The sequence below is a fragment of the Vespa mandarinia genome, chromosome 7, assembly GCF_050613455.1.
Source record: "Vespa mandarinia isolate Hongniang chromosome 7, ASM5061345v1, whole genome shotgun sequence".
In the NCBI taxonomy this organism is placed as follows: Eukaryota; Metazoa; Arthropoda; class Insecta; order Hymenoptera; family Vespidae; genus Vespa; species Vespa mandarinia.
The window spans coordinates 4619526-4645000 of NC_140816.1; the positions used below are offsets into that span (position 1 = coordinate 4619526).

General features: G+C 33.8%; 1 protein-coding gene across 2 annotated transcripts in view; it reads left to right on the top strand.

Moving 5' to 3' along the window:
* The first annotated feature begins 485 nt into the window (after positions 1-485).
* Positions 486-25475, top strand: part of LOC118440663 (RNA-binding protein 38) — a 34905-nt gene continuing 9915 nt past the window's right edge. Inside the window, exons 1-4 of one of the 2 annotated variants that reach the window (XM_085658423.1) lie at positions 486-766; positions 15197-15606; positions 16333-16459; positions 18183-18243. In XM_085658423.1, coding sequence (XP_085514549.1) covers positions 15343-15606; positions 16333-16459; positions 18183-18243 — 452 coding nt within the window. In that variant the 5' untranslated portion in view covers positions 486-766; positions 15197-15342. Of the gene's footprint in view, positions 767-9080; positions 9854-15196; positions 15607-16332; positions 16460-18182; positions 18244-25475 lie in introns of those variants that run through there. The other variant, XM_035864022.2, reaches the window with a different exon arrangement.

The following is a 25475-nucleotide window of genomic DNA, read 5'->3' on the forward strand; positions in this document are numbered from 1 at the left end:
AAAAAACATGGTTATGCAGAACAGATTTGTAGAACACATTTTTCATTTTCCCTATATTAAAGTAAATATATAGATTTTTATTTTTAGATCTACTTATTAATTTAAGTAATAGCTTAATATATATATATATATATATGCATATATATAAATTTTTATTATTTTTCATATGCGCCTGTCTTCTTGGGATAATGTAAAAAAAAAAAATATATATATATACATACTTATATGTATCTATTTTTTCTTTGAATATTTATAGATAAACAAAAGAAAATTGAAAAAATGGTGTCAAACATTATTCTTCATATTTCGACATTAACATTTCTATTATTTTAATATTATTTTAATTATCAATATCGTTATGTTATTTAGAATAATTACGTTTAACATTTTACGTCGATAAGAATGTTTCGAATGAAAAATGTTTCAAAATAAACGTAAATTTATACAGATTATATTGTTGGTATTATTTTTTCTTAGAATTGATCGTTAAGGACATATTCTGAAAACATTGTAGAGTTCAAAACGTGTTTGGTATCAGCGACCTCCGTACAATCATAACTACGAGAACAATTCTCTGTAAGAATTTCGTCTGTCAACAAAGTGAACAGTTCCCGATCGGTCGTATATTCGTCAAACAATATTTCTCTTAAATCAGAATAATATTACATTGCTATCATTAGGTTTTGAAAAGAAAAACAGTGCGAAATCTTTTATAAGACGTCATCCAGTTGTGTTTAAAGAATTTCGTTATTATATCGACACGTATGTATGTATCAACATCTTTTAATCTGAATTTTTTATCGAGTAAATAATTATGAATGTTGCCTAAGTGAAAAGTTTGATAAAATTTTTTTATATCGATCTATATCATAATAAGATGAAACTATTACAAGAAATATATATATATATATATATATATATATATATATATGTGCGTGTGACATTGACGATCAGCGTTAATGTATTTAAAGAAGAACGTTTAAACGATATCGAGAAGACATTAACTTTATAAGTAAATATAGATATTTAAAGAAAAATGTTTAGAAGATTTTGAAAAGATTTTAATTTTACAAAAGAATCAACATACTAATCGTGACTTTAAATTTATTAAATTATCTCTCTTTTCGTGAATTCGTATTAACTGTATCATTACCATCATTTTTATCATTCGAACGAAAATATGTACGAACGTGTACGTATATTTATAACTATTCGACATGATTACATTTTGACGATAGATACTTATAACCCCGATAGAGAAAGAGATAAGAGAATCGCGTTTTTACAGCCGCTCTTAGGTGACATTTCACGGGACTTTATTTGCACAATTGTTTGGACATTCGTGCGTGATCATATGGACGCAGAAAATCCTTGAAACTGTAACACAAATAATTTGTCACGGAATCGAGTAGCGGTTATATAGATATAATATGTTTTACTACATATACATATGTATATACGATATGTTAAAGAGAATTGAATGATTTTAAAGAACAAGTAGATTAGAAACGATATTTTTTACTTTTTTTCTTTTCTTTTATTTTCTTTCTTTTCTTTCTTTTTTCTTTTTTTTCTTCTTTTTTTTTTTTTTTGATAATGCAATTCACTCAGTATCACTCGTAGTAAAAACATAGGCAATCCATTGTTTACTTTATCAAATGAACACAAGGATGCTAATCAATTGCATTATCAAAATGAAACGATGCGAGTGCACTTCGAACTGCTCCGTTTTTTCTTCTTTTTTTTTCTCTCTCTCTCTCTCTCTCTCTCTCTATTTCTATTTCTATTTCTATTTCTATTTCTATTTCTTAACCGTTTCTTTAGTTTGATCGTAAGGTCTTCTTTTTAACACCGTATATATGAGAGTAGAATAATCGGAAATAAATCACGGCTCGTCTCCGCACAGTCTCCGCCTTGTCTCGGATTTAATACACGACTCGCTCTTCCGTCAGTCCATGCCGACCAATTGGACGACTCGCGGCAGCTCCCAACGAAGAAACCTGTTTTATTTTCGGACGAGTTTGGAGGGCCGGGCTTCTCGTCTATTTCGAGAAGGCCGCTGCCGCCACCGTTCTGGTATTGTATCTGCAAAGGCACACGAGTACATTGCGAATTTTCACTCACGATCCTCAATCGATTTTTTTATTATTTTTCTTTCCAAACTTCTTTCATTTAATATCGTTTCGAACATTTTCAGAATTTTTCTATTCCATTATTTTCTCACTATACCAATTTCTACGATAATTATTAATCAAATTTTATATATATATATATATATATATATATATATAAATTAATATTTCGAGGAGAGAATTATTTTTAATTGTATACAATTGAATTTTTACTTATCTCAAAACACAATATTTCTTTTTTTTCCGTCATTATTACATAACCATAGTCATATCATCATCATCATTACACGTTATTACACTTGTAATATTAATTCATAAGCATCGCATTTTAATAAACATATATTAATGTAAAACATGATAAAATTTGATATGGATATCTATTTAATAAATAAGAAAGATATCTCTTATTTATATTAATAAATACTCATTAAGAGTAGCCGATTTTATTCTGTAAAAGATTATGATAATTCACGTTTTTTCGATAACAATGCGACAAAGATAAAGTTTGCCACGTGCTAAAAGTCTTAATATATAGATATACATATAAAACACACAGCATGGATCGAACAGCTCCGGTGAACGCGGAATCGCGTGCACGATTATGCAACAACGCGTACCATAGGAAACGATCAACTTCCTTTACGGAAGTGGTAAGCACTTTTTGGTGCAGCTGATTCTATCAGCTGATTTCGCGTCGACGGGCTTAACGAACGACGTTCCTTTTTGAACGAGTTATCATAAATCATTGTCCTAGAAAGACGACGAATTGTATTTCCGTAACTTTGTATTATATTTTTCCATTAATAATTGATATAACTATCATTTTTATTATAATTCGCGACGATAATTTTTTTTTCTTTTTCTTTTTTTTCTTTTATTTTTTTTCCATTGTCGATCGCACATTTTATATTTGCTAATTAATCTGTCGTTTTGACAGATCAAAAAAAAGAAGAAAAAAAAAACAAGAAAAAAAATCAGGAACCAAAACGTACAAATATACGATTAATATATTTTCAATGTCCCATCGATGTTCCCCAAATTTGTTCCCATCGTATATTAACGTATAAATAATTAATTAAAAATAAGGAATCATTTTTTACAGAGAACATAGAATCACTTATTTCACTCGAAAGACGAATATTTAACAGCGTTATTATCTTTCAAGCTTTCAACGTATGTCTATTCATCCCTATATCTCTCTTTCTTTTCTCCCTTACTTATCAACGGGCACGCCAAAGGCGTGAATTTGCCTATCCACGATATACTCGCAGTCTTCGTAAAGAATTCCAATGATCGTCTATCGATCGAGGAAAATCAGCGGTACTTTGTCGGCTCGCCTCGAGGATACCTAAGATATATCGAATTAGATCTGGTCTCTTTAAATCTAAATATACGTCGAGTGTCAGGGTTGAACGCCCTGGGCTTTCCGGTTCTTGGCTCATATACTGTGCTTCTCTCTCTCTCTCTCTCTCTCTCCCTCTCTCTCTTTCTCTCTTTTTTCTTCCTTTCTTCTTTTTCCATTTTTTTGGTTTTCTTTTTTTTTTATTTTTTTTTTTTTTTTTTTTTTTACGAACTCTTACACCACCTCGTCTTCTTCTTCTGATGTCTCTGCGTCTTTTCCATTTTCTTCTCTTTCTTTTTATCATGTAGCTTCTTCTCTCTTTCTCCCTCATGTTCCACCATTTTTCAAAGCGAAACCTAATAGCCCTGTATCCTCTAGGACACTTCAGGACTATTTCCTGCGAGTACACGTTGGACGAGCCGGACGGGAAACCGCAAATATAAAGCCCCTTACGGTATTCCAATAACATTATATGTATGAGTTATTGCTACATATATATACATATATGTATAAACATATGCTTATTTTGTAAGTTTGTACATCACTTAGATTTCAATAGCAGGAAACGTTTCAATTTTTATTCATATAAATTGAATATGCTAGTGTATGAATTTCCGGCCGGTTAAAATCTAGTGCAACGGTTAACTGGTACAAGGTTTATCTTGAAATCCTTTTGTTAAAATGGTTTTATCAATGAATGTAGAAAGACGTGTGTATATATATAGATGTAGGAGAATGTAATAATAATAGTAATAATAGGGATAATATTTTTGTGATAAATATATTTATTAATTTCTACTTATTCAATGTCATCAGTGAATAAATTGTTTATATAATTGTTAATTATAATGATTAATTGAAGAAACGAATAAATGATTATGTTATATAGATGTTATATCATTGTCCATTGCGCAATAATTTGCAAACAATTTTAATATTGATTCAATCCTGTCCAATCCATTTTTATAATTAATCATTCGCGTATCTTATATAATCAGATATATATATATATATATATATATATATATATATATATATACACATTAGTTATATACAACAACTGGAAAGAATATAGGTACATATGTAATATATGTACATACATATGTATAGAAATGTTAGTTTAAACGTTAGCAACCGACTACGAGCGCGATTTTAGAATCACTTTTCGCAACGGATCTTCCCGCGAATCTTCTTCCCTCCTCCTCCCTACCCCTTTCCTTTACCCCATTCTCGCCGGTGGCCGTCTTCTTTGTCGTTCCGCGTTTAGCAGTGAGCAAAGGGTGAGCCTGCCGATCGAGTATGCATCGCCAGGGACGACATTAGCATCGTACGCCAACTGAACGAGAAGAGTTTACAAGAGCTATCAAATATTTTTTCGATGTAGTACATAAGAAGTTTTCGTTAATAATGATAAACCTGATAAGTACAGTGCACGATATCATCTTAATTACATTTTCTTATTTATTTATCTGTTTCCAAATATATATCTACTATTATATATTTCATTTTATCAATTCTCACATTAAGGTCACTCTCTCTATCTCTCTTTCTATCTCTCTCTTTCTCTCTATCTCTCTCTCTCTCTCTCTCTATCTATTTCTCTCTCTACCTCTATCTCTCTTTTGCTCACAGACAGTAGGATCGATAAGATAAAAATAAATGATTGTTTTCTCGCTTTTATAAAAAAAAAAAAAAATTGTTAGCTACGTTGACTTGAATTTTAATGATGTTTGCGTGACATTTTGTACGAATTTTTCAGCGATTTCGAAAATGTCGAAATAGAAAAGAAAAGAAAAAGTAATTAAGAGACAGCCCTGCGGACAGAAGTTTAAGCGTTGGTGCGTGCATCACGCGCGTGCAGTAAGCGCGTGCACTGACATAGACAGAGCCGTGCGTGCTCGTGCAAGCGTGTGCGCGCGCGCGCGCGCGTTCACGCGACATGTGCACGGCAAACGGAGAAACGAAACGGTTCGTTTTCTGTGTGGATATGCGTAGACGCAAAGCACGCCCGGCTAAGAACCATGGACTTTGTAGGGTTTGGGGGACGACGGAGGAGAGACAGCTGTGGGGCAGCTGGCAGCGCGTGCCACAAACCTATGGGGTCTCCTTTCTCGACGACGACGACGACGACGACGACGACGACGACGACTACGACTACGATGAAGACGATGCAACTATATCATAAGAGAAAGAGAAGAAGAGATAGATAGATAGAGAGAGAAAGAGGGAGAGAGAGAAAGAGAAAGAGATATTTAACACTTTGAGTCTCATATCGATCACAGGTTACTCCAATTTGAAAATTTTACTTTTCGAATGTTTTTAAAAGAGAAATAGAGAAGGAAAGAGAGAGAGAGAAAGATTCGCAAATATTGTAATATTAATTATATAGCAATTGTTGACGACAAAGTAAAGTAGAAAACCGATGACATAATTTATGATATAACATGTACTTATGATAGATAGATTATATCAAGTGAAACTAGAATAGAAAAAAGAAAACAATATATACATATATATGTATAATATGTTTATATATATATATATATACATGTATGTGTGTGTGTGTGTGTAAATATAAACACATGAATATATATATATATATATATATATATATATAAAATCATTTTTAACATCAAATAAATTCAAAATAATTAAAATATATATTTTATGTCTGTGATACCGAAAAGAAAAATAAAAAATATAATGAAATAGGAAATTAAAGGATTTTAAAAGTAAGCAGGTGAGCACGAAAATGAACGCTCACGATACTTTTGAGAGAAGAAAGCGAAACGATCGAATCTGATACGCAACGAAGTTATCGACGAGTGATCGTTAATCGTCGAAGCGCAAAATATGATAAAACAATGTACTGCCTTTATAACGAAGATCTTCCTTGTGTTCTGTAAAGATTATTGAAATATGAACAGAGTCGCGAGCGAGAAGTCAGTGAATGGAAAGAAAAAAATCGCGCTTCGATGGGCCACAGCAGAAAGCGATGCGATACACACGGAAACTTGCGGAAACTTTCGCTTTTATCGTGACGACGTTACCGTAACGCCAACGACGGTGAATCCGTCGTTGTTTCATTTCCTAACGTACCTACATACATGCATATGTACATTCACTCTAGCGTTTCAAAATCTTTAGTTCGACTTTGTACTATTTTTCTTTTCTTTCTTTCTTTCTTTTATTTTTTCTTTTTTTTTCCTACATAAAATATCGCCACGGCCATACGTATTTCTTACTTGACTTGCAAATCATTTTAAAAAATTTCACTAATTACCTTCTCTGTTGAATTGTTTCATAGCAATGAAACTTTGTTCGCCGATTGTATATTTATCAGTTAACGCAAAGCGAAAACTTTCCCATTAATTTCACAACGCAAATCAATTCTTACATTTATCGAATTGTAATGGTATATTTGTTACATTCTATGATATATCGTAAAAGATTTTTACGATCACTTTAACGTACCTTAACTTTGTAATTTAATTATTAATTAATACAACATTTTGTTATTCTTATATACTTGATTAGTGTAAATTTTGAAAATGTATTCTTTCTTTTCCCCTTCCTTTTCTTTTTCTTCTTTTTCAAATATTCTTATTATGTATTATCTTATTAATATATATATATATATATATATATATATATATATATATATATATACATATATTTATATAATATGAGAGAAATATGAAAGAAGAAAAGTGGGAAATGAGAAGGTATTCTAAAATCAGAATGAATTGAAAATAAGAGAACCAAGCTAAGTATTAATACTTGAAATAACGATATTTTATAAGACACGAAATACGGCAGAGTTTATTTGCTACGACGCACTCGAAATCATCCCTACCTTCGTCGTTAGCTCCCCAACTTTTCAAGGTTTATGATCGGTCATTCGTCGTTTAGAAAACTGTTGAAATATGGAACACGATAAAACTATAATCCCTTAGTTTGTTTTAACATTCGACATTAGCTCAGGCAAAATTCCACCAGTAACATGTTTCGAACATTATTTATTTCAAGGCTGAAACGAGCCGATAAACAAACAGAACTTCCTCATTGCCTCTATCCACTGTTCATAAAGTATCTTATGTATTGAGAAATCTTGGAAAATATGTAATCCGTGAAAATATCAATTTCAACAAAATTAAATGGATTACTTTTATTCTGATTATTAATTTTTTTTTTTTTTTTTTTTTTTTTATAATTAATCCATCGTTTAGAAAAATATATATTAACTGGTCGATAATATATCGAATATAATTAGTATATGTCATTGTACATATATGTAACTATTATTAGAAACTTTGAATCTCTGAGAATTAAGATTTTCGATTATGTTTAATTTCATCATTCTGATCATTGTTTTTCGCTCTAAGTAATGATTAGATTGCTTATACCGAGAGAAAGAAAGAAAGAGAGAGAAAGAGAGAGATAAGAGAAAAGTGAAAGAGAGAAAAGAGAAAGAAATAAAAAAAAAAATAAATAAATAAAAAAAATAAAAATAAAGAAAAAAGAAAAAAGAAAAGGAAATGTGTATAAACGCATTGGAATCGAACGCAGCTGGGAAGGTCGGCGGGCTTTTCTCGAAAGGTTTTTCGTTCGTACGAAAGAAAAGAGATCAGCGGGTTCAAAGCCTTCGAGGGAGCGTTTCAGGTTGGCGAACATCTGCCGTCCTCCACGACGATAATAATTCGAACAGCTGATACCTTTCTACCTCGGTACAATTCGGCTTGCCTCGGTTACTCTCGGTAGTTATGAATCTTCCGTGGCGATCGTTCACGGTGCCCTGTTCGTCTTCTTCTTCACGATTTTACTTCGAAGGGTGAAAGAAAAGAAAAGGGAAGACCACCATCTTTCTTCTTTCTCACTCTATCTATCTATATATTTCTCTCTCCCTTTCTCTCTTTCCCTCTTTCTCTCTGTCTCTCTCTTTCTCTTTCTCTCTCTTCTCTTTCTTTCTCTCTCTCTCTCACTCTCACTCTCACTCTCTATCTTTCTCTTTCTCTTCCTTTCTCTCAACACGTTTGCGTTTCATCTTTCCTCGTGCGATCGCCGGACGCGTTTTGGAAAAAGAGGGCAGGAAACGCGTGTGACGTAATCATCCGGGTTAACCGGTTAAAACGATTTCTGCACGTTTTCGAAAAAAACGAAACAAAAAGAAAAAGAAAAAGAAAAAGAAAAAAAAAGAAGAAAAAAAAACCAAGAAAAAGAAAAGGAAAAGGGGAAAAGAAAAAATACAAAATCATTTGTTATCTCAAACAATAGATAATAATTTTCGATCGAGGTAATGTATATTTGAATCGATGGGAAATAAAGCCATATCTATCAATCTGTTTAAGTAAAAAAAAAATAAAACATCGATCTTTGTCATAGATTTTTTTTTATCAGAAGAATAACATCTCTTATTCGTTCGTTAAGTGCGTAAGAGAAACGAAAGTTAAAAATATCCTAATATATTTGTACTAGGTTCATGTACTAGTTGAGACGTCCCTGATTGTACTATGTAGTAGGGAAGACTTTTCGACCAATGAGAAGACTCGACATGGAGGGATCTTGCGAACTGGCGCGCCGTATGGTATTCCCAAACTGTAAAGCGGTTCGACATTCGCACGTGGGCATTCGATCGTGTCGGATGTTCGCGTTAAGTTCAGATATAAGAAAGAACGGCAACGTATTAGTACATATATACTTATAAATACACGACACAGTCACTAACACCGTCACAACTATTATTGGCACTCGTGTTGTCGTCGTCGTCGTCGTCTTTATCATCATCATCATCATCATCATCATCATCATCATCATCGTGAATTTAGTGAGAAAGAAAACTCATCCTTAGTTTCTTCCTTATAGCTCTCATCGACAAGTGATCTTTTTAAATCTCCCGCGTTTTTTTTTTTTCTTCGAAATAATCGACGTTATCGTCGCGTTGTTATCGTCGTCGTCGTCGTCGTCGTCGTCGTCGTCGTCGTCGTCGTCGTCGTCGTCGTCGTCGTAGTTGTCGTCGTCGTCGTCGTCGTCGTCGTCGCCGTCGTCGTCGAAAAAACGCCAACCGAGCGTCGCCTTTCTCCTTCCTTTTTTTTTTTTTTTTTCACCAAGATAGTGTGCCATCGTTCTTCTCTCCCCACTACTACTACACTACTACTACTACCGTCATATACCTACCACCCCTTTGTCGATCACAAGCAAGTTTAACGCGTTAAGAAATAGTTCGTGTCCGATCAACGAACGACGCACGTCGCGTCGCACGAGCTTTGGGTGTTTATACGCGCTCTCGGTGTACAACTTATTCGTTGGATTATTAATTAACACTGGGATTATTTTACGTGTACTCACAAGTGTAGAAGAAACATCGACGAAGAAAAAAGAGGTGAGTTTTCATCTCCTTTTTTCATCTCCTTTTTTCTTTCCCTTTTTTCTTTTTCTCTCTCTCTCTCTCTCTTACTCTCTCTTTCTCTCTCCTTATGTATATATATATATATATATATATCTATTTCTCTCGCTCTCTTTTTTTTTTCTCCCTATCAATTATATTCGACGTACATATGTTTCGACGTAGACATTTTTCACGTGCCAATTTATTTCTGTCTTTCTCTCTCTCTCTCTCTCTCTCTCTTTCTCTCTCTCTCTCTTTTTCTTTCTTTCTCTCTCTCTCCCTCTCTCCCTCTTTTCTCCTCTCTATGTATATAAGTGGGATCGTGATAGCAAGGGTATATCTATCATTGTACATGTCTATTATCTATTCGCAACGTTCCAATTTCGCATTTTCTTCGCGCGTTAATTCTAAACTTATATGACGTAGTTAAATACATTTTTAATTGATCATATCAAACGGAACTGTTTAATGCAATTTTATATAATAAAGTCGACGTTAATGTCGATCATAAAAATTATTTAAATATATTATTATAAAAACGTAAAATATTGAAACGGTATGAATGACTCTGAGAAGTATGTAATTTTGGTGCAACTTTGTGAAACGATCGAAAGAATCCTCGTCTTTTAGACTTTCTTCTTGTTCGAAAGTTGTTGCACATTCATTCAATGGACTTTCATTTGATAAGAAGAATAGCTTTGCCGAGAAGTGCAGGTTTCGACTCGGTTAACTAACCGCTTTTCTTCGAATACATTACGTACATATATATATATATATATGTGTGTGTGTGTGTGTGTGTGTGTGTGTGTGTGTAATATGTATGTAAAACAGAGACAGAAATAATTCGATTGTTAACAATAAACAATTTCTAATGTGGTTTTTCCAAAGGGACGAGAAAAGGGATATGTTTTCTATCGAGTGTACTTGCGCCATCTTCGTGGAAAGGGAAAAAAAAGAAAAAGAAAAAAAACAAGGAAAAAACGAAAAAAAAAGAGAGAAAAAGAAGAAGAAAGACAGAGATAAAAAAAATGCCTATTCCTAATGGCCGAGTTTGTATTTCCGTTTGTATATATAGTATTCATATATATATATATATATATATATATATACACATATACACTATGCTATATGTGTAATGAGAAATACAACATGTACAGGCAGTTTGTTTATTTTTCATTCGCTTCTCAACGGTGTCTCGATCGGTTCGTGTTCGATCGTTGCTTGTTAAACCAGACGATTTTTCCTTCTTCATTCGACGTTTCTCTCTCTCTCTCTCTCTCTCTCTCATCTTCGTATAAAGTACATATTTGTAATTGTATACTTTTGGAGAAATATGTTCATTATAACGCGATTGAAGTTAGCCACTCGAAAAAGGACTACTTTCGCTAGCTGGTTATTATTGCGTTGAGAATCATGCTCGATGGTTCCACGACCGTAGACATATAGGATTTAAAGGAAAAGTCTGTGTTTACACGACGAACGGCGAACTTTTTCGAGTTGGACCAGGCTGCCTGCCTCGGGCAACACGATCCGCCTGGAAATCTCCCTCGGCACTTTGCCCGAATGGCCGTTCTTTCTTTCTTTCTTTCTTCCTTTCTTTCTTTCTTTTTTTTTTTTCTTTTTTATCTTCCTTACTTTTCTCTTCTTTTCTTCACGACAAAGATTTTACATCGATAAAAATGAGAGATATTAAGTATTCTAAACCATGTTTACCAACCTTTCGTAGATCGAAGATATAAATATATATATATATATATATATATATATATATATATATATAAATATATATATTGAGATGTTTTTCTTTAAAGAAAAAAAAAAAAAAAACGAGGAAAAAAAACAAACGATTTGATAAAACATAAACGATAATCTTTGTACCATCGAAGCGATGAAAGTCTTTTTAGCTTCTGTTCCAATGAGGATTTTTTTTTTCTTTTCTTTTCTTTTTTTTCTTTTTTTTTTCTTTTCTTTTTTTCTCTTTTTTCTTTTTTTTTTCTTTTCTTGATTCTACTTCATTCGATAATTAACGAATAAAATTAATATTAAATTTATAGGTCATTAAGAATAATTGTAATAACGGATTGATTCGATTAAACAGTAGAAGGTTAATCGATAATTAACGCATTGGTCAATTTTATGATGATAGAAAATTACTTTCATATGTTTCGAGATATATTACATTTTCGATTGACTGTCATTTTAAATATGAGTATACTTTTAATATATTATCATAATTTTATTTTTTTTTTTTTTCTTTGTCTCTTCTTTCTACGATATATAGATAAATGTATTTTAGCAAGAAATAATATTTTTACGATGAACGTATAAATGATACATTCATCCATTTTCTCATTTATTAATGCATATTTTCTCGACGAGTAAACATTGTTTTCCCCGATTTAATCGATTAAAATTGAATTTCAATTGGATTTTGAAAAATGTGCGCAAAAAGTGGCCATCGTGCGTACGCATTTACCTTCTCATTGATCGTGCTTCAACAAGTGTTTCCACATGAGATGCAAACAATTCGATAATCGTGTTATCGATGTTTCGTCGTGCTGCCCATTGAAAACTCTCTCTTTCGAAATTTTTAAAAGTTGACGAGAAAAAGTTCCAGTGATAGATCGTCGATAAAATTGTCTTCTAGTTTTTTAATCTCTCTCTCTCTCTCTTTTTTTTTTTTTACTTGGCACTTGTAAATTTAAATAACGTTTTGTTTTTTCCCCTCAAACTCACATTGTAATTATTATTATAATGCTTGTTGTAAAACGTTGTAGAACATATTTCAGTGTACTATAAAAAAATTTATTTACTTTTCCTTTTTCGCTTTCGAAGAGATTTTACTTCGGATATAATTATTTTTTTCTTTTTTCTCCCCTCAACCCCACCCCACACCCTCTCTCTCTCTCTCTCTCTCTCTCTCTCTCTCTCTCTCTCTCTCTCTCTCTCTCTCTCTCTCTGCACACCAACCCCCGTAGCCCTCACTCTACAAAGTTTTAACTGTCTATATACTCGTAAGATTCGTAGCTTTAGTATAATAAACTTCTTTATTTCTTTCTCTGTCTGGCCTTTGTGACTTTGGCCGAGAAGATATTTTCGTGGGCAAAATTGAGCGCGTGGCAATCGGCCAGCATCGAACGCGCGATAAAACGGCTTATATACGTCGTGACGATGATATAGGATATTTGTCCTATGCCATCGAAAATTTTAATTTATCCTAGTGCGTTCACTTTACTACCATCAAACGACGTGAACTTCTATTGTGTCAGAATGAGTAATCGATTTGACGAAGATCGAGTTATGACTAACTCAGCTGTGTTCCCGCTTAACGGCTGTTGTTCTTTCTCGAAGCAGTACTTTCTCTACCTAGGGTTCTAACCGTCTACCTGAAGGGACGACTAGAAAGAATAAAAGATTTTTCAAATACCCGTTACTTTTGGTTTTTAGATGTATAGTATTGGTCATCTATGGTCATATTGAAACAATGACAATCGTAAACTTTCATAGAAAGAAAGGAAAAAAAAAAAAAAAAATAAATAAATAGCAACTTGTTGCAACCAGTTACATAAATCAATAAAGATTATTTTGAAAATGAATGTTATTTTAAAAGTAATGCCGTAAAATGACAGATATATTTCCAAGGTTAAAGTTATATAAAATATAATTTTCATATATGAACATTAATGTTTATATATAAATATTTGATCCTTCGGATTTAACGGATATGCTTTTTCGTAAGATATAGAATATGTTCAAACATATCAGACGCAAAGATTTTCTTTTTAACGTATAATAATTATTTTCGAAGTCTTTTTTATTGACCAAGAAAATTATCTTTCAACGTATTTCAGTTATATTATTGACGATAAATAAAATATTACAAGTACGGCCATCGGCATTTATTATATCTTTTCAAAGACAGTTAAGTCAACACTCGTTAAAATTGCATGGACAATTTTCGTGTTAGACTTTTACATGATAACGTTCAGGTTGTATTCGTCAAATAATGCCATTTATCTTGTTGTTCATCATCGTTGTTGCATTCAGGTAAAGAGCTTTTATTGCCCAACCGATCGTCTTGGTGAGGTTTGCGACTAGGAGGAGGACGTCTAGGACGTTCCGAAAGAGAGGGCAAAAAGGGATAGAGAAAGAGAGAGAAAGAGGGAGAGGGTGGGAAAGGTTAGTGGAGGAGTAGAAGAAGTTGGAGGAGGAGGAGGATGAGGATGAGAAGGAAGAGAAGGGAGAGGGGGAAGAGGAGGAGAAGGAAAGGAGCCGAACGCACTACAACAATGTGATTATACGCAGTGCTGCACCGGTTTTCTGCAGCAGCTGCCGGATCGTTTTGGGGGATTCGGCAGAAACGAACGAACGAACGGACGTCGGTTCCCGAGTAAAAGGGCCCGGTGTTGTTTGTGGTGGGGGTAACGACGGTCAGGGAGAGACTAAACCTAGGTGAGACGAGCTGTGTTGGGAGGAACGGAGAGGGAGGTACACGTTAGGTCCTTGCCGAGGCCTGGTGTGCACAATGAGAGAGGGACGTAGCCCGCTTCAGGCAGCTCTCAAAGAGGGAGGAAAAGAGATGAAAAGAGAGGAGAGAAAGGGAGAAAGAGAGGACCTTCCGTTTCTGCAGGCTTCATCGCTGAAACTCGAAAGGCGAGAGAGAACCTTACGAAAAATACCCTATACTCGGTCTACCTGAGCAAGGCATAGGCCTTAAGCTGTGCTACCTCCCTTTTTCAGGCTCTTCCAACCTTGAATGGAGGTCAGGGTTCCCTCCTCCTTGCCCTTTTCTTCTCCTTCCTCGACGAGACTTCTCTAGCTAGTTCTCTCTCTTTCTATTTCTCTCTTTCTTTCTCTCACTCTCTCTTTCTTTCTCTTTCTTCTTCTCCTTCTCTCGCGGCTTCCGTGCAAAGGGGGATTTTTATCTGTTCGCTTTGTACATGCTGAAGTCATCGATTCGTCGAGAGAGAGAGAGAGAGAGAGAGAGAGAGAGAGACGGAGGGAAAGAGAAAAAGAGAAAGAAATGGCTCGTGACGAAGGGAAAACCGTTTTCGTTCCTTTTCGATCGTTTCTGCAGGACAGGATGCGTTGAATAGTTTAGAACTGGGAGATTTTTAAAGATTATATAAAATAAATATTAAAAAAAAAAAAATCAACAGTATTTAAGGAATTAAGATTAGGCGATATTTAATGACGAGTTAACGATTGATTTTGAACGATTAGAAAATATTATTATATTGGGGAAAGAAATCATATCACATAAAATCGGTTACCATTTAAGGATAATTTTATCCGATTGGAACATGTTTTCAAATTATTACTATTTTATATTTCCAGAAAGGGCAACCTTGCGTTAGTTTGACCTAGATGCTGTTAAACCAACGGCACGCCTGATTTCTTTTCATCCCTAAAGTACCAAATAAATTGTCAAGATTGATCAAGTGGTTTTGTCGTCCGGCGGTGACATCGCCAAAATTTGGAGGATGTTGATGCCCGGTGCCGCCGGTCTCAGTGCCGTGGGCGCTGTGGGAGCACCAGGCCCGGACGAGCTTGTTTCCGGGCTGGGTGCTCTTGCGGGTGCCACACCTCAGCAAAAAGATACCACCTGGACTAAGTTATTCGTTGGCGGTCTACCTTATCATACGACCGATAAAAGTCTCAGGGAACATTTCAGTGTTTATGGGGATATTGAGGAAGCCGTTGTCATCACCGACAGACAAACTGGAAAAAGCAGGGGCTACGGTTTCGTGAGTAATGATTTGTATCATTTGTTTGTATCATTGTATCGTATATCTTAACCATATTTGTATAAACAGATTGGACTAATAATTATTATCAAAAGGAAAAAAGAAATTGTTCTTAATAAAACGTTTGATTAACCAGATTTATTATAATAACAATTAATGAGGATGTTGTTAGTATTGTAAAAATTTATTCGTACGAGTTTAATTTCATTATAGACTTTACTGTAGGCCGTTATTATCGAACATGAAGCTTATTATAATAGAATGAATTACTAATATCTAGTCAAATGAAAGTACACATGAAGAAATACATATGTACATACTTTTAATCTCATCGGAGCTTATGCTCGTATGATTTACGACTTGAATCGAGTTTGTTTCTCCGTGAAGGAAATCCGGTCCCTATCGATAAACTCGTAAATCATAATGAACTAGTTTTGCATGCTCTTGTCCGAAATGGACTAACTTTCACACGGTGTCCTTTTGCCGATAAAGTTTTTTTTTAGCGAATGTCACGAATGTATAAACTGGATAAAACTCGGTCGAAGAACCTGTTATTCGTCTTATCATTAGTCTACTTTAGATAACATGGAAATTCGAGCATCGACCTTACGTCATTCTTGTTGATTAACGAAAGTATTTTTGTTCACGTCATTTATTTACTCCTTACAACACGACGATCACGTACAAGGTATCCAGACGTATTGGATCAATCGATTTTGCTCATAGGTTATCATGGGAGACAGAGCGGCTGCAGAGAGAGCCTGCAAGGATCCTAATCCCATCATCGATGGTCGCAAGGCCAACGTTAACTTGGCAATACTCGGAGCCAAGCCAAGGGGTAACTTGCAAACGAGTAAGTTCATTTCTATATACGTTTTTCAAAGTCTTCTTTCATTATTATTTTACATTATCTTTAGAATAGTGACGCGGGTAGAAAATATTTTATAAAATGGTTTGAATAACTGAAGTAAGAATGGTATAAATGTATTATAAATTGAGTCTTTTTTTTTTTTTTTTTTTTTTTTTATTACGTTTTATCATTGAAATGATAAGACGTTGAAGATCTTTTCATTCTACGAAAAGTTTTGCGATATAGCAATTTTGTTTTATAGATTAAATAAGTTGCTGATACTGTTCTAGTGTTTAATATTCTTTCTTTCTTTCTTTCTTTCTCTTTTTTTTTCTTTTTTCTTTTTTTTTTCGAATAGCGTAAAGATATCTCATTTGATACAATCTCCAGAGAATCTTTGCGATATGTCGGTCCGATGTTTAACCTCGCAAACATTCGATCTATTTTTAAGTGAATAATGAACATTTCGATGCGTTCGAGAAATCGTAAAAAAAATTGAAACGTGAAAGCACGGATGAGTCATACAGCGTTTGCCTTAGGATATTATAGTACTACAGTGCTTGGTTATTCCAAGATCTACAGTTTTACTTATTTCCAGTCTGTTCAGTACCGAAAGCACATAGACGATCGTTTTACGATTCTGACACTAACACTTAGAAAAGTGAGTGTTCTCTGTAAATCATATTTACCGTACTAAACGTCCAATGATACGTGGCTCGACTCAGTGAGTTTTGTCTTACTGGAAGAACATGGTACGCATTTTGACCTTTGAAGTAGAAAAGACAGATTACATATAAAGATTAGCTATAGTTTTTGTTTTTCTGATATGATAAAGGTATAGATATTTATAAAAAAAAAAAAAAAAAAAAATTCCTTTTTAATATCATATTATGTTTAATTATTCGATCCAAGATCGAAAGTCGATAGAAGAATCTGAATAATCAGGATTATTTTTGTGCTATCAATATATATATATATATATATATATATATATATATATATATATATATATTAACGAATTTTGCAAAATTCAAAGTAATTATGGTTGGTCACAATGTTGTAATCAAAAACTCTACCCTGTATTCTGTATGCTAGAGATCTCGATCGTAGCTAACTTATCGCATGGTTCACGCGTTTGTTTCTTCAGCTAGATGTTGATAAAGATAGAAGGTAGAGTGGAGTCGCGTTACGTAACCCAGTTTGATCTTTGATCTCAAAAGAGAGAAAGAGAGGGACGATAGCGGAGCACAGAAAGGGCGAGAAACATTTTTGAAAGCCCAAATGAAGTGGTAGTCGCGTTCTCAGCATCATTCTCGCTTGCTTTCTCTCTCTATCTCCCCCCTCCTCTCTTTCTCTCTCTTTGTCCCTCTGTCTCTCTTTTTCTTAAATGGCTTTAGGCCAACATAGCTTTGGAGTCTGTGTCTAAAATTGCCCTAACGGAGCCACCGACTTTACATTTGTCTTTTCTTTTCTTTTCTTTTTTTTTTTCTTTCCTCTCCTTTAGCCACGTTCTTTGTTTCAGCCAAATTGCCACTTATTTTTCATTTTTATTTTTTATTTTTACTTCTTCTTTTTATTTCATTTAGACGGATTTAGAAAGTACCAACCATTTCTTTGTGTTCTATTTGCACGTAAAAACCATCGAAATATAAACGTAGTAGTTCAGGGTCGGTCGGCGATTAGAAAACGCAAATAGAAATTAATCGTATATCATTTATGATTTCAGCATTCCCATTTGCTGCTGGCATTCGAGCTGGATATCCTGCGGTTCTTCCAGGTCAATATGGGTGAGTCTATGTTGATGTGATTTTTTTCGAAGTATATTTAAGAACGTAAGTGTTGTAACTTATCGCAGACGAAGGAAGTAGCGTAAGAAGCATCGAATCTCAATCGTAAACATTTTCAAGAACTTTTTCTTTTCTTTGGGGGATAAACATAAAAAAAAAAAGAAAAAAAAAAGAAAAAAAAAAAGAAAAAAAAAGAAGAGAAGCCTATTTTGTTTTTCTTTCCTTTTTTTTTTTTTTTTTTTTTTTTGTTGTCTTTCTAAGTAAAAATCCGATCAATAACGACGGATATTTTTTCTTACCTCCAGAAAAATCGTTTTATATATATTTTTCTTTTTTATTTACCGGCAACGCGTAATTACGTCATTAACGTGTCTAGATAATATAATATAAAATACATAGGCATATAAATAAGTGTTCGTTTAATCGCATACGGTTCGTGAGTGAGATCGTAGATTTTTTTTGTTGAAGACAGTCTTATATATAACGTTTCAGCATCCTGACGCGTGAGCGTAAGGCAGCAAGCAGAGAGTCCTCTTTTCGAGATCCTTGAGAGGGCCGTCGGCCGTTCTAAGGAGCAAAAGTAAAAGAGAACAATAATGAAAGAAAATGATGAAACGAACGTTTGTAAAAGAGAGACTATGTATAACGAACGAAAAAGGCGAGAAAAAGTGAAAAAGAAGTCCATCTACTAAAAGAGAGAGATAGAGAGAGAGAGAGAGAGAGAGAGAGAGAGAGAAAAACATACGCATATATGAGAAAAGAGGGAGAAATATTCGCGAAAACTGTGAAGGAAAGGGTGAGAAAGGGGGAAAGAGAGAGAGAGAGAGAGAGAGAGAGAGAGAGAGAGAGAAAGAGGGGAATTGAGAGATAGATAGAGAGGGAGAGAGAGAGAAAGAGAAAGGGGATATAATATACGGCACACGCACACGTATACGAAGCCACACGAGTACCTACGAATTTCTTTCGATGAAGTATACACGCTACTTGCAAGGGAGATCTCTTCGGAGGGTTCGGTCTCTTCCTCTTCTTCATCTACCGTATCTCTTTTTTTTTTTTTTCTTTGAGTTGTGTTTTTTTTTCTTACTTTCCTTGTTTCTACTTTCTTAGTGAAGTTTACGTTGAAGTGATGAATAATTGAGATTGCGGTTGCTGAGCGAGTTGCGATTGTTTGTTTACTGGTTTTGACTCTTTCTTTTATCTTTATTTTTTTCTTTTTTTTGTTTTTTTTTTAAATCTTTTTTTTTCTTTTTTTTTATCTTATACTTCACTCTTCTCTCTCACACACACACACACACACACACACATACATACATACATACATACATACATACATACATACATACATACATACATACATACATACATACATACATACATACATACATACATACATACATACATACATACATACATACATACATACATAGGCACGTACACTCATACACACACATACATATACCTCTTGTTTCTTAATCAAGCATAATTACAATAATGACATGGTAACGACGATGATAATGAATTTTAACGTGTAACGATACAGCAATAATGCCTGTATGCCTCGAATTCGTTTCCCTCTTTCTGTTAATGCGTTAAAAACAAAAAAAAAAAAAAAAAACAAAAAACAAAAAATAGAAAAAAGTCGAATACTATTTTCTCTGATAACTTTAACATATCGCGAATACGAGGGCTACTGTTTTAAGAATGAAAACGCACGCGATGATTTCTTTTATAATTAATCAATAATAACTGTGATCCGATCGATTGATCGATCGATCTTATTAATAACGTGATTATTTGCAATTAGTCGAACATCAAAACGATTATTATCTTTTGTGCTTTTCTTCGTAATGAATTTTGTCTTCGTTTCTTTCGTAATTGAAAAATATTCACGTAATTATTTCTCTCTTGTTTATTATTTTTCCTTACCTTTTTTTTTTTTTTTTTTTTGTACGCGTTACCTCTGGCAGCGAGATTTCGTTTTTTTTTTCTTTTTCTTTTTTCAAATTTAATGAGTTTAATTGTCTCTTCGATATTCTCTAAATCGATATGCCCGTATAATATCTTATTTTATCAAACATTAGATATTAGACATTAGACATTAAAATTACTTGTAATCGTAATTTTTAGGCAAATGTTAACGTACGGATTTTAGAAAAATATTTAACGAACAATATACAATAGAAAAATTGATATCGGGATCGGGAATAGAATTATAATAAGTTAACAGTCAACGTTTCGAAGTATTCCTGTAGGATCGAATCGAGATTTTCGTTCACGTCTCGGGAGCCATTTAACTCAACACAAATATTTATTCTTTCGCGCCGGACGAAAACGAGCGCGTGCGCGTGCTCTTTCTTCCTTTTGTCCGGCTAAAAGCGAAAATAGATTTTATCAGCGACGTCGACGAGGACTCCTCCTCATAAAGAGAGAGAGAGTGAGAGAGAAAGAGAGAGAGAGAGAGAGAGAGAGAGAAAGAGAGAGAGAGAGAGAGAGAATGAAGAAGAGGTGAAGAGAGAGAGAAAGAGAGAGAGAGACAGACAGACAGAGACAGAGACAGAGATAGAGTTAGAGAGAGAGAAAGAGAGAGAGAGAGAGACAGATAGACAGAGACAGAGATAGAGTTAGAGTTAGAAAGAGAACGCGAAACGACACGCCGTGTATTCGTTGATCGTGAAAAATCGACCTGGCTTGGCCCAGGACACAAAGCTTGGCGCGGTGTTAATTCTTTATTACGTTTCTATCGATTTTATCGCAGTTCAACCTTATTTGCCACGACCAGATTCCTTCGTGTTATTTTCTGAACGAAACTTAGATCTAATCGAATGTGTATAACGAAAAAAAAAAAAAAAAAAAAAAAGGAATATCTTTCAAATTTACGATTGCGTTTAAATTTCGTGATAACGTTTGAAATAGTTTTATTAAATGTAATTCAAAAAATTCTTTTTAACTATTGGAAAATCGAATTACTGTTTTTTTTTCTTCTTCTTTTTTTTTTTTTTTTTTTCTTCTTTTTTTCTTTTCTCCAAAAGAAAATTTTCAATGAATTAAATGTTACGTACGTTATTTGCCTTTCGTTCAGAGATTAACAATTTATTCATTGTTATTGTATTTAAATCACTTATAATTATTCTATGACGTAAAATGTGATTAATTAAAGTCGCTTGTAATTTAAACTTTACTTTTTTTCTTTTTTTTCTTTTTTTCTTTTTTTTTTCTTTTTCCTTCATAAATAATTACAAATAATATATTTTGTCGAGCCATTCAGATAGGATTAATCGCTAAAAAAAAAAAAGTTTTAATCAAACTGAAAGATAATTTCTGAGAATGAGTTAAGTCGTTTAATAGATATCGCGAGAGTTATTCATGGTAAGCCGGTATTTTGTATTGGCACGTGTCGTAAGTTTCGCGGAAAACCGGAAGTCTCGTTTTGGAGCATGGAGAAATAAATAGGGAAAAAAAAAAAAAGAAAAAAAAATAATAAAACACAGAGATAGATAGAGAATCGGAGATTAGAGTAAAGGAGGGAGAGAGAAAGAGAGAAAGAGTCTAGTCGAGTTTACAGGCTCCGCTAACCACTGTAATATTAATAATAACCTTGTGTGTGTGGTGAAAGCTTACACTACACTTGGTGTCGCTATTGGTGTTGTATTTTTTTTGGTGTTGTACTTGATGGTTTTTTTTTCTTTTTCTTTTCCTTTTATTTTCTTCTTTTTTCTTTTTTTTTTCTTTTTTTTTCTTTCTTCTCCTTCTTCTTTTTCTTTCCTTTGTTTTTCTTTTTCTTTTTCCTTTTATTTCTTTGAAGAATTTAATTGTAACGACATGAACGGGGAGAGGGGGGAGGGGGAAAGAAAAAAAGAACAAGAAAAGAAAATTCAAGACTTCTCCTTTCGAAAACGAGTTCAAGAAAAGACTCGTACGTCCGTGAAAGAGAGAAGAATGATGAGCGGAGAATCGTGAATACGCGCTTTCGACCCCATGGACGACGAGAATTCGTTCTTTTTTGCCCTGTTCCTCGATTCAGGCCCCATGCAAAGCTTTGCATCTTTCGAAAGATTCGTCGTCTCATCGTACGAGATAGAGAACATTTCAAAAGCATTTTCTGTGACTCCCTTACGTCGGCTAATTTATTAATATGTCACGAGAATCAGAGAGTGAGAGAGAGAGAAAGAGAGAGAGAGAGAGTGAGAGAGAGAGAGATAGAGATAGAGATAGAGATAGAGAGATAGAAAGATAAAGAGATAGAGAGACATTCGAGTGAAGGAAATTTGGCGCGAGTTTTGAATCTCGTACTACTCTGGCATTTGGCATAGAACGCGCGAGCACATTTGGCACGCCGACGAAAAGTTTTAAATATTGTTGCGTTGGGATTTATTTTCGATGGGGACGCAACATGGTGGGAGTTATAAATTAATGGTTAGCCAATGAGAATAATCGTATAACATAGTAGTAGATACGTGAATGTATGTATTGTACATACGTAAGTTTTGATGCCTCTCGGTGAAGGCGTAATTGGCAAGGATATTGCTTACGTCACATTCTTCTTCTTCTACGCTCTAGCACCACGTGGCAGAGAACGCGTGTCCTCGAATTAGCGTAACGTAGGTGGGATAAGTGAAATTTAACACCGTTCGATCCGCCGACGCGTCCGCGATGCATCCAACACGGAAGCATTTTAACTTTCTCCCTCTCGTTCGATCCAAATTCGTGAAAATATATTTCATCCGAGCTATTAGAAATATTAAGAGATCATTCAAATCTGCTTCCTTTTTTTTCTTTCTTCTTTCCCTTTATTTTTTTTTTCTTTTTTTTTCTTTTTCTTTTTTATATATATGACCGTGATAACGATTCTCGTTAAATTGTATTTTTATATTAATACTTATTAATATATATTAGTAATGAAATTAATAATATATTGATTTTATTCGAATTACGTTGTCATTAATTTCATGATCATTCACATTTATGGATCATTAATTTAATTATATAACAGACATTTGTTTATTCATAAGAAAAAGAAGAAGAAGAAGAAAAAACAAAAAAAGAAAGCATTGAAACAATAATTTGGCAGTATAATATATTTGTTATCGATATAATCGGCGAACTTGACACAATTGGAAGTTAAATTAAACTTGATAGATAAGAAAGCATACGTAATAAAAAACAAATCCCCAAATTTTCTAATTCGCCGATAAATTTGATTATTGACATGAACGAATAGTGATAGATTTTTATCGATGTATAGATCATTGACGAACAACGAAGATAAGAGAAGACGATGTTGTCGTTCGTTGACGACGACGACAACGACGACAACGACGACAACGACGACAACGACGACGACGACGACGACGACGACGACGACGACGACGACGACGACGACGTCTCGCGTCTCGCGTCTCGGTGTCGGCCATCTTTGTGGCTCCTGGCGTCGGTCCAGTCTTTATTTAGATCCACCTGTCCCCTGTGTCAACTTCTCGGCGCGAGCCGTCGCGTCGTCTCGAGAAAGAAAGAAAGAAATAAAGCAAGAAAGAAAGAAAGAAAGAAAGAAAGAAAGAAGGAGAAGTTGCTCTCCCTCGTGAAGAGGATTTAAGAGTCTTTAAGGCCGTTTCCGCGCTATCGCGACGTCTATTCTCGAAGATCCCTTTTCTAGTTCGCCGTCTTTTCTCCCTCGTTAACGGGATACCAAAGCGACGAGAGAACCTACTTACGCGTTCCTCCACTTTCCTCGAGTAACGATTAGGACATCTGCCAAATTGCATTTTGACGATTGCGTCTGCGTAGACAACCGATCCTTTCTTCTGTCATTTCTTGTTTCTTTTTTTTTTTTTTTGTTTTTCTCTATATTTCTTTCTTTTTCCTTTTTTTCCCTTTTTTTCTCTTTTTCTCTTTCCTTTTTTTTTTGTTTTTTTGTTTTTTGATACATTTATAATACACTTTGATCATGTGTTTTTGGGTGTATGGGTACATGGATTATTTTCTTTTTACGTTTATGATTTATGAATATTTTTTTAATGTATATTATATCAGGTATATGGGTATATGATTATATGATTATTTGTTTTTTTTCTTTCTTTTTTTTTTTTTCTTTTTTTCGTTTTACTTTTACGATTTACAACATATTCTGATTATCTTATATCAATGTCAGGCTGCGCAATAGACGATTGAATTGTTTTTAGGTAATTTATTCAATTTTAAATTTAGAAAAATTTGTTTACAAGATTCAAAGATATTTCACTATTTCAATATATTTTACGAACGATTTAGCACGAATGAGAAATTTTGGAATCGAGAACTGTACTTCAGTAGAACTTCTCACTACTCTTTTTTTCCTTCTCATATTTCGCGTCATAATCCAGAACGTCGTCTAAAAGGATCGCACTTCTATTTCCATTATCGCGACTCTCTTCTTCTCCACCTGTCGTCGTCGCTCTTCTGACGCAAATTCTTCGTCGCCATCGAACTATCGTGTCTCTTCGACGATGATCAAAGCTTATTAATTTTGTCGTTCATGTCACGAAACTTTCTTTGATATATATATATATATATATATATATATATATATATATATATCGTACTGTCATTTACACATGATATTAGCATATTGTGATAGTTACTGGACGAGGAATGAAAAATATATAAAAATTTTATATAGAAATTATATTAGAAGCTTATATATATGTATGATATACTGTTATTAATATGATAGAAATGATTATGATATAGTGATAATGAAAAATTTCTTAAATATTTATTTTCGTTGAATTTAATCGAATTTTTCTTTTTCTTTTTCTTTTCACTTTTCGCCGAAACACCGAAAGATCTAACGAATCTTTTTTATAGGATTAAAATGAATTTCTATTTTCAATATGCATACGTCCGTCGTCATTATGCACCGCCATCGTCGTTGTTCTTTCAACGAATGCAGTCTGTTCTCATGCAACACATATTTCATCCTCAAGGTTCCCTCCCTTCTTTCTCTCGGTATCTCGCTTATTCCATCGCACTATATATTTTTATAGTATCCTCGAGTTCATTTATCGTATTAATATATCGTTAAAAAAGTTTCTATAAAATGTGTAGAATATCTTTAAACAAAGTTGAATATGAACAATTGATATTAATAAATTCATTTTATTCAGTTCGTTGTTATTTACGAGTTTACGATATTTCTCCGATCATCCCACTTTCATTTTGTGTTTTATTATAGCATGGAATGTTTCCAAAATGTATTT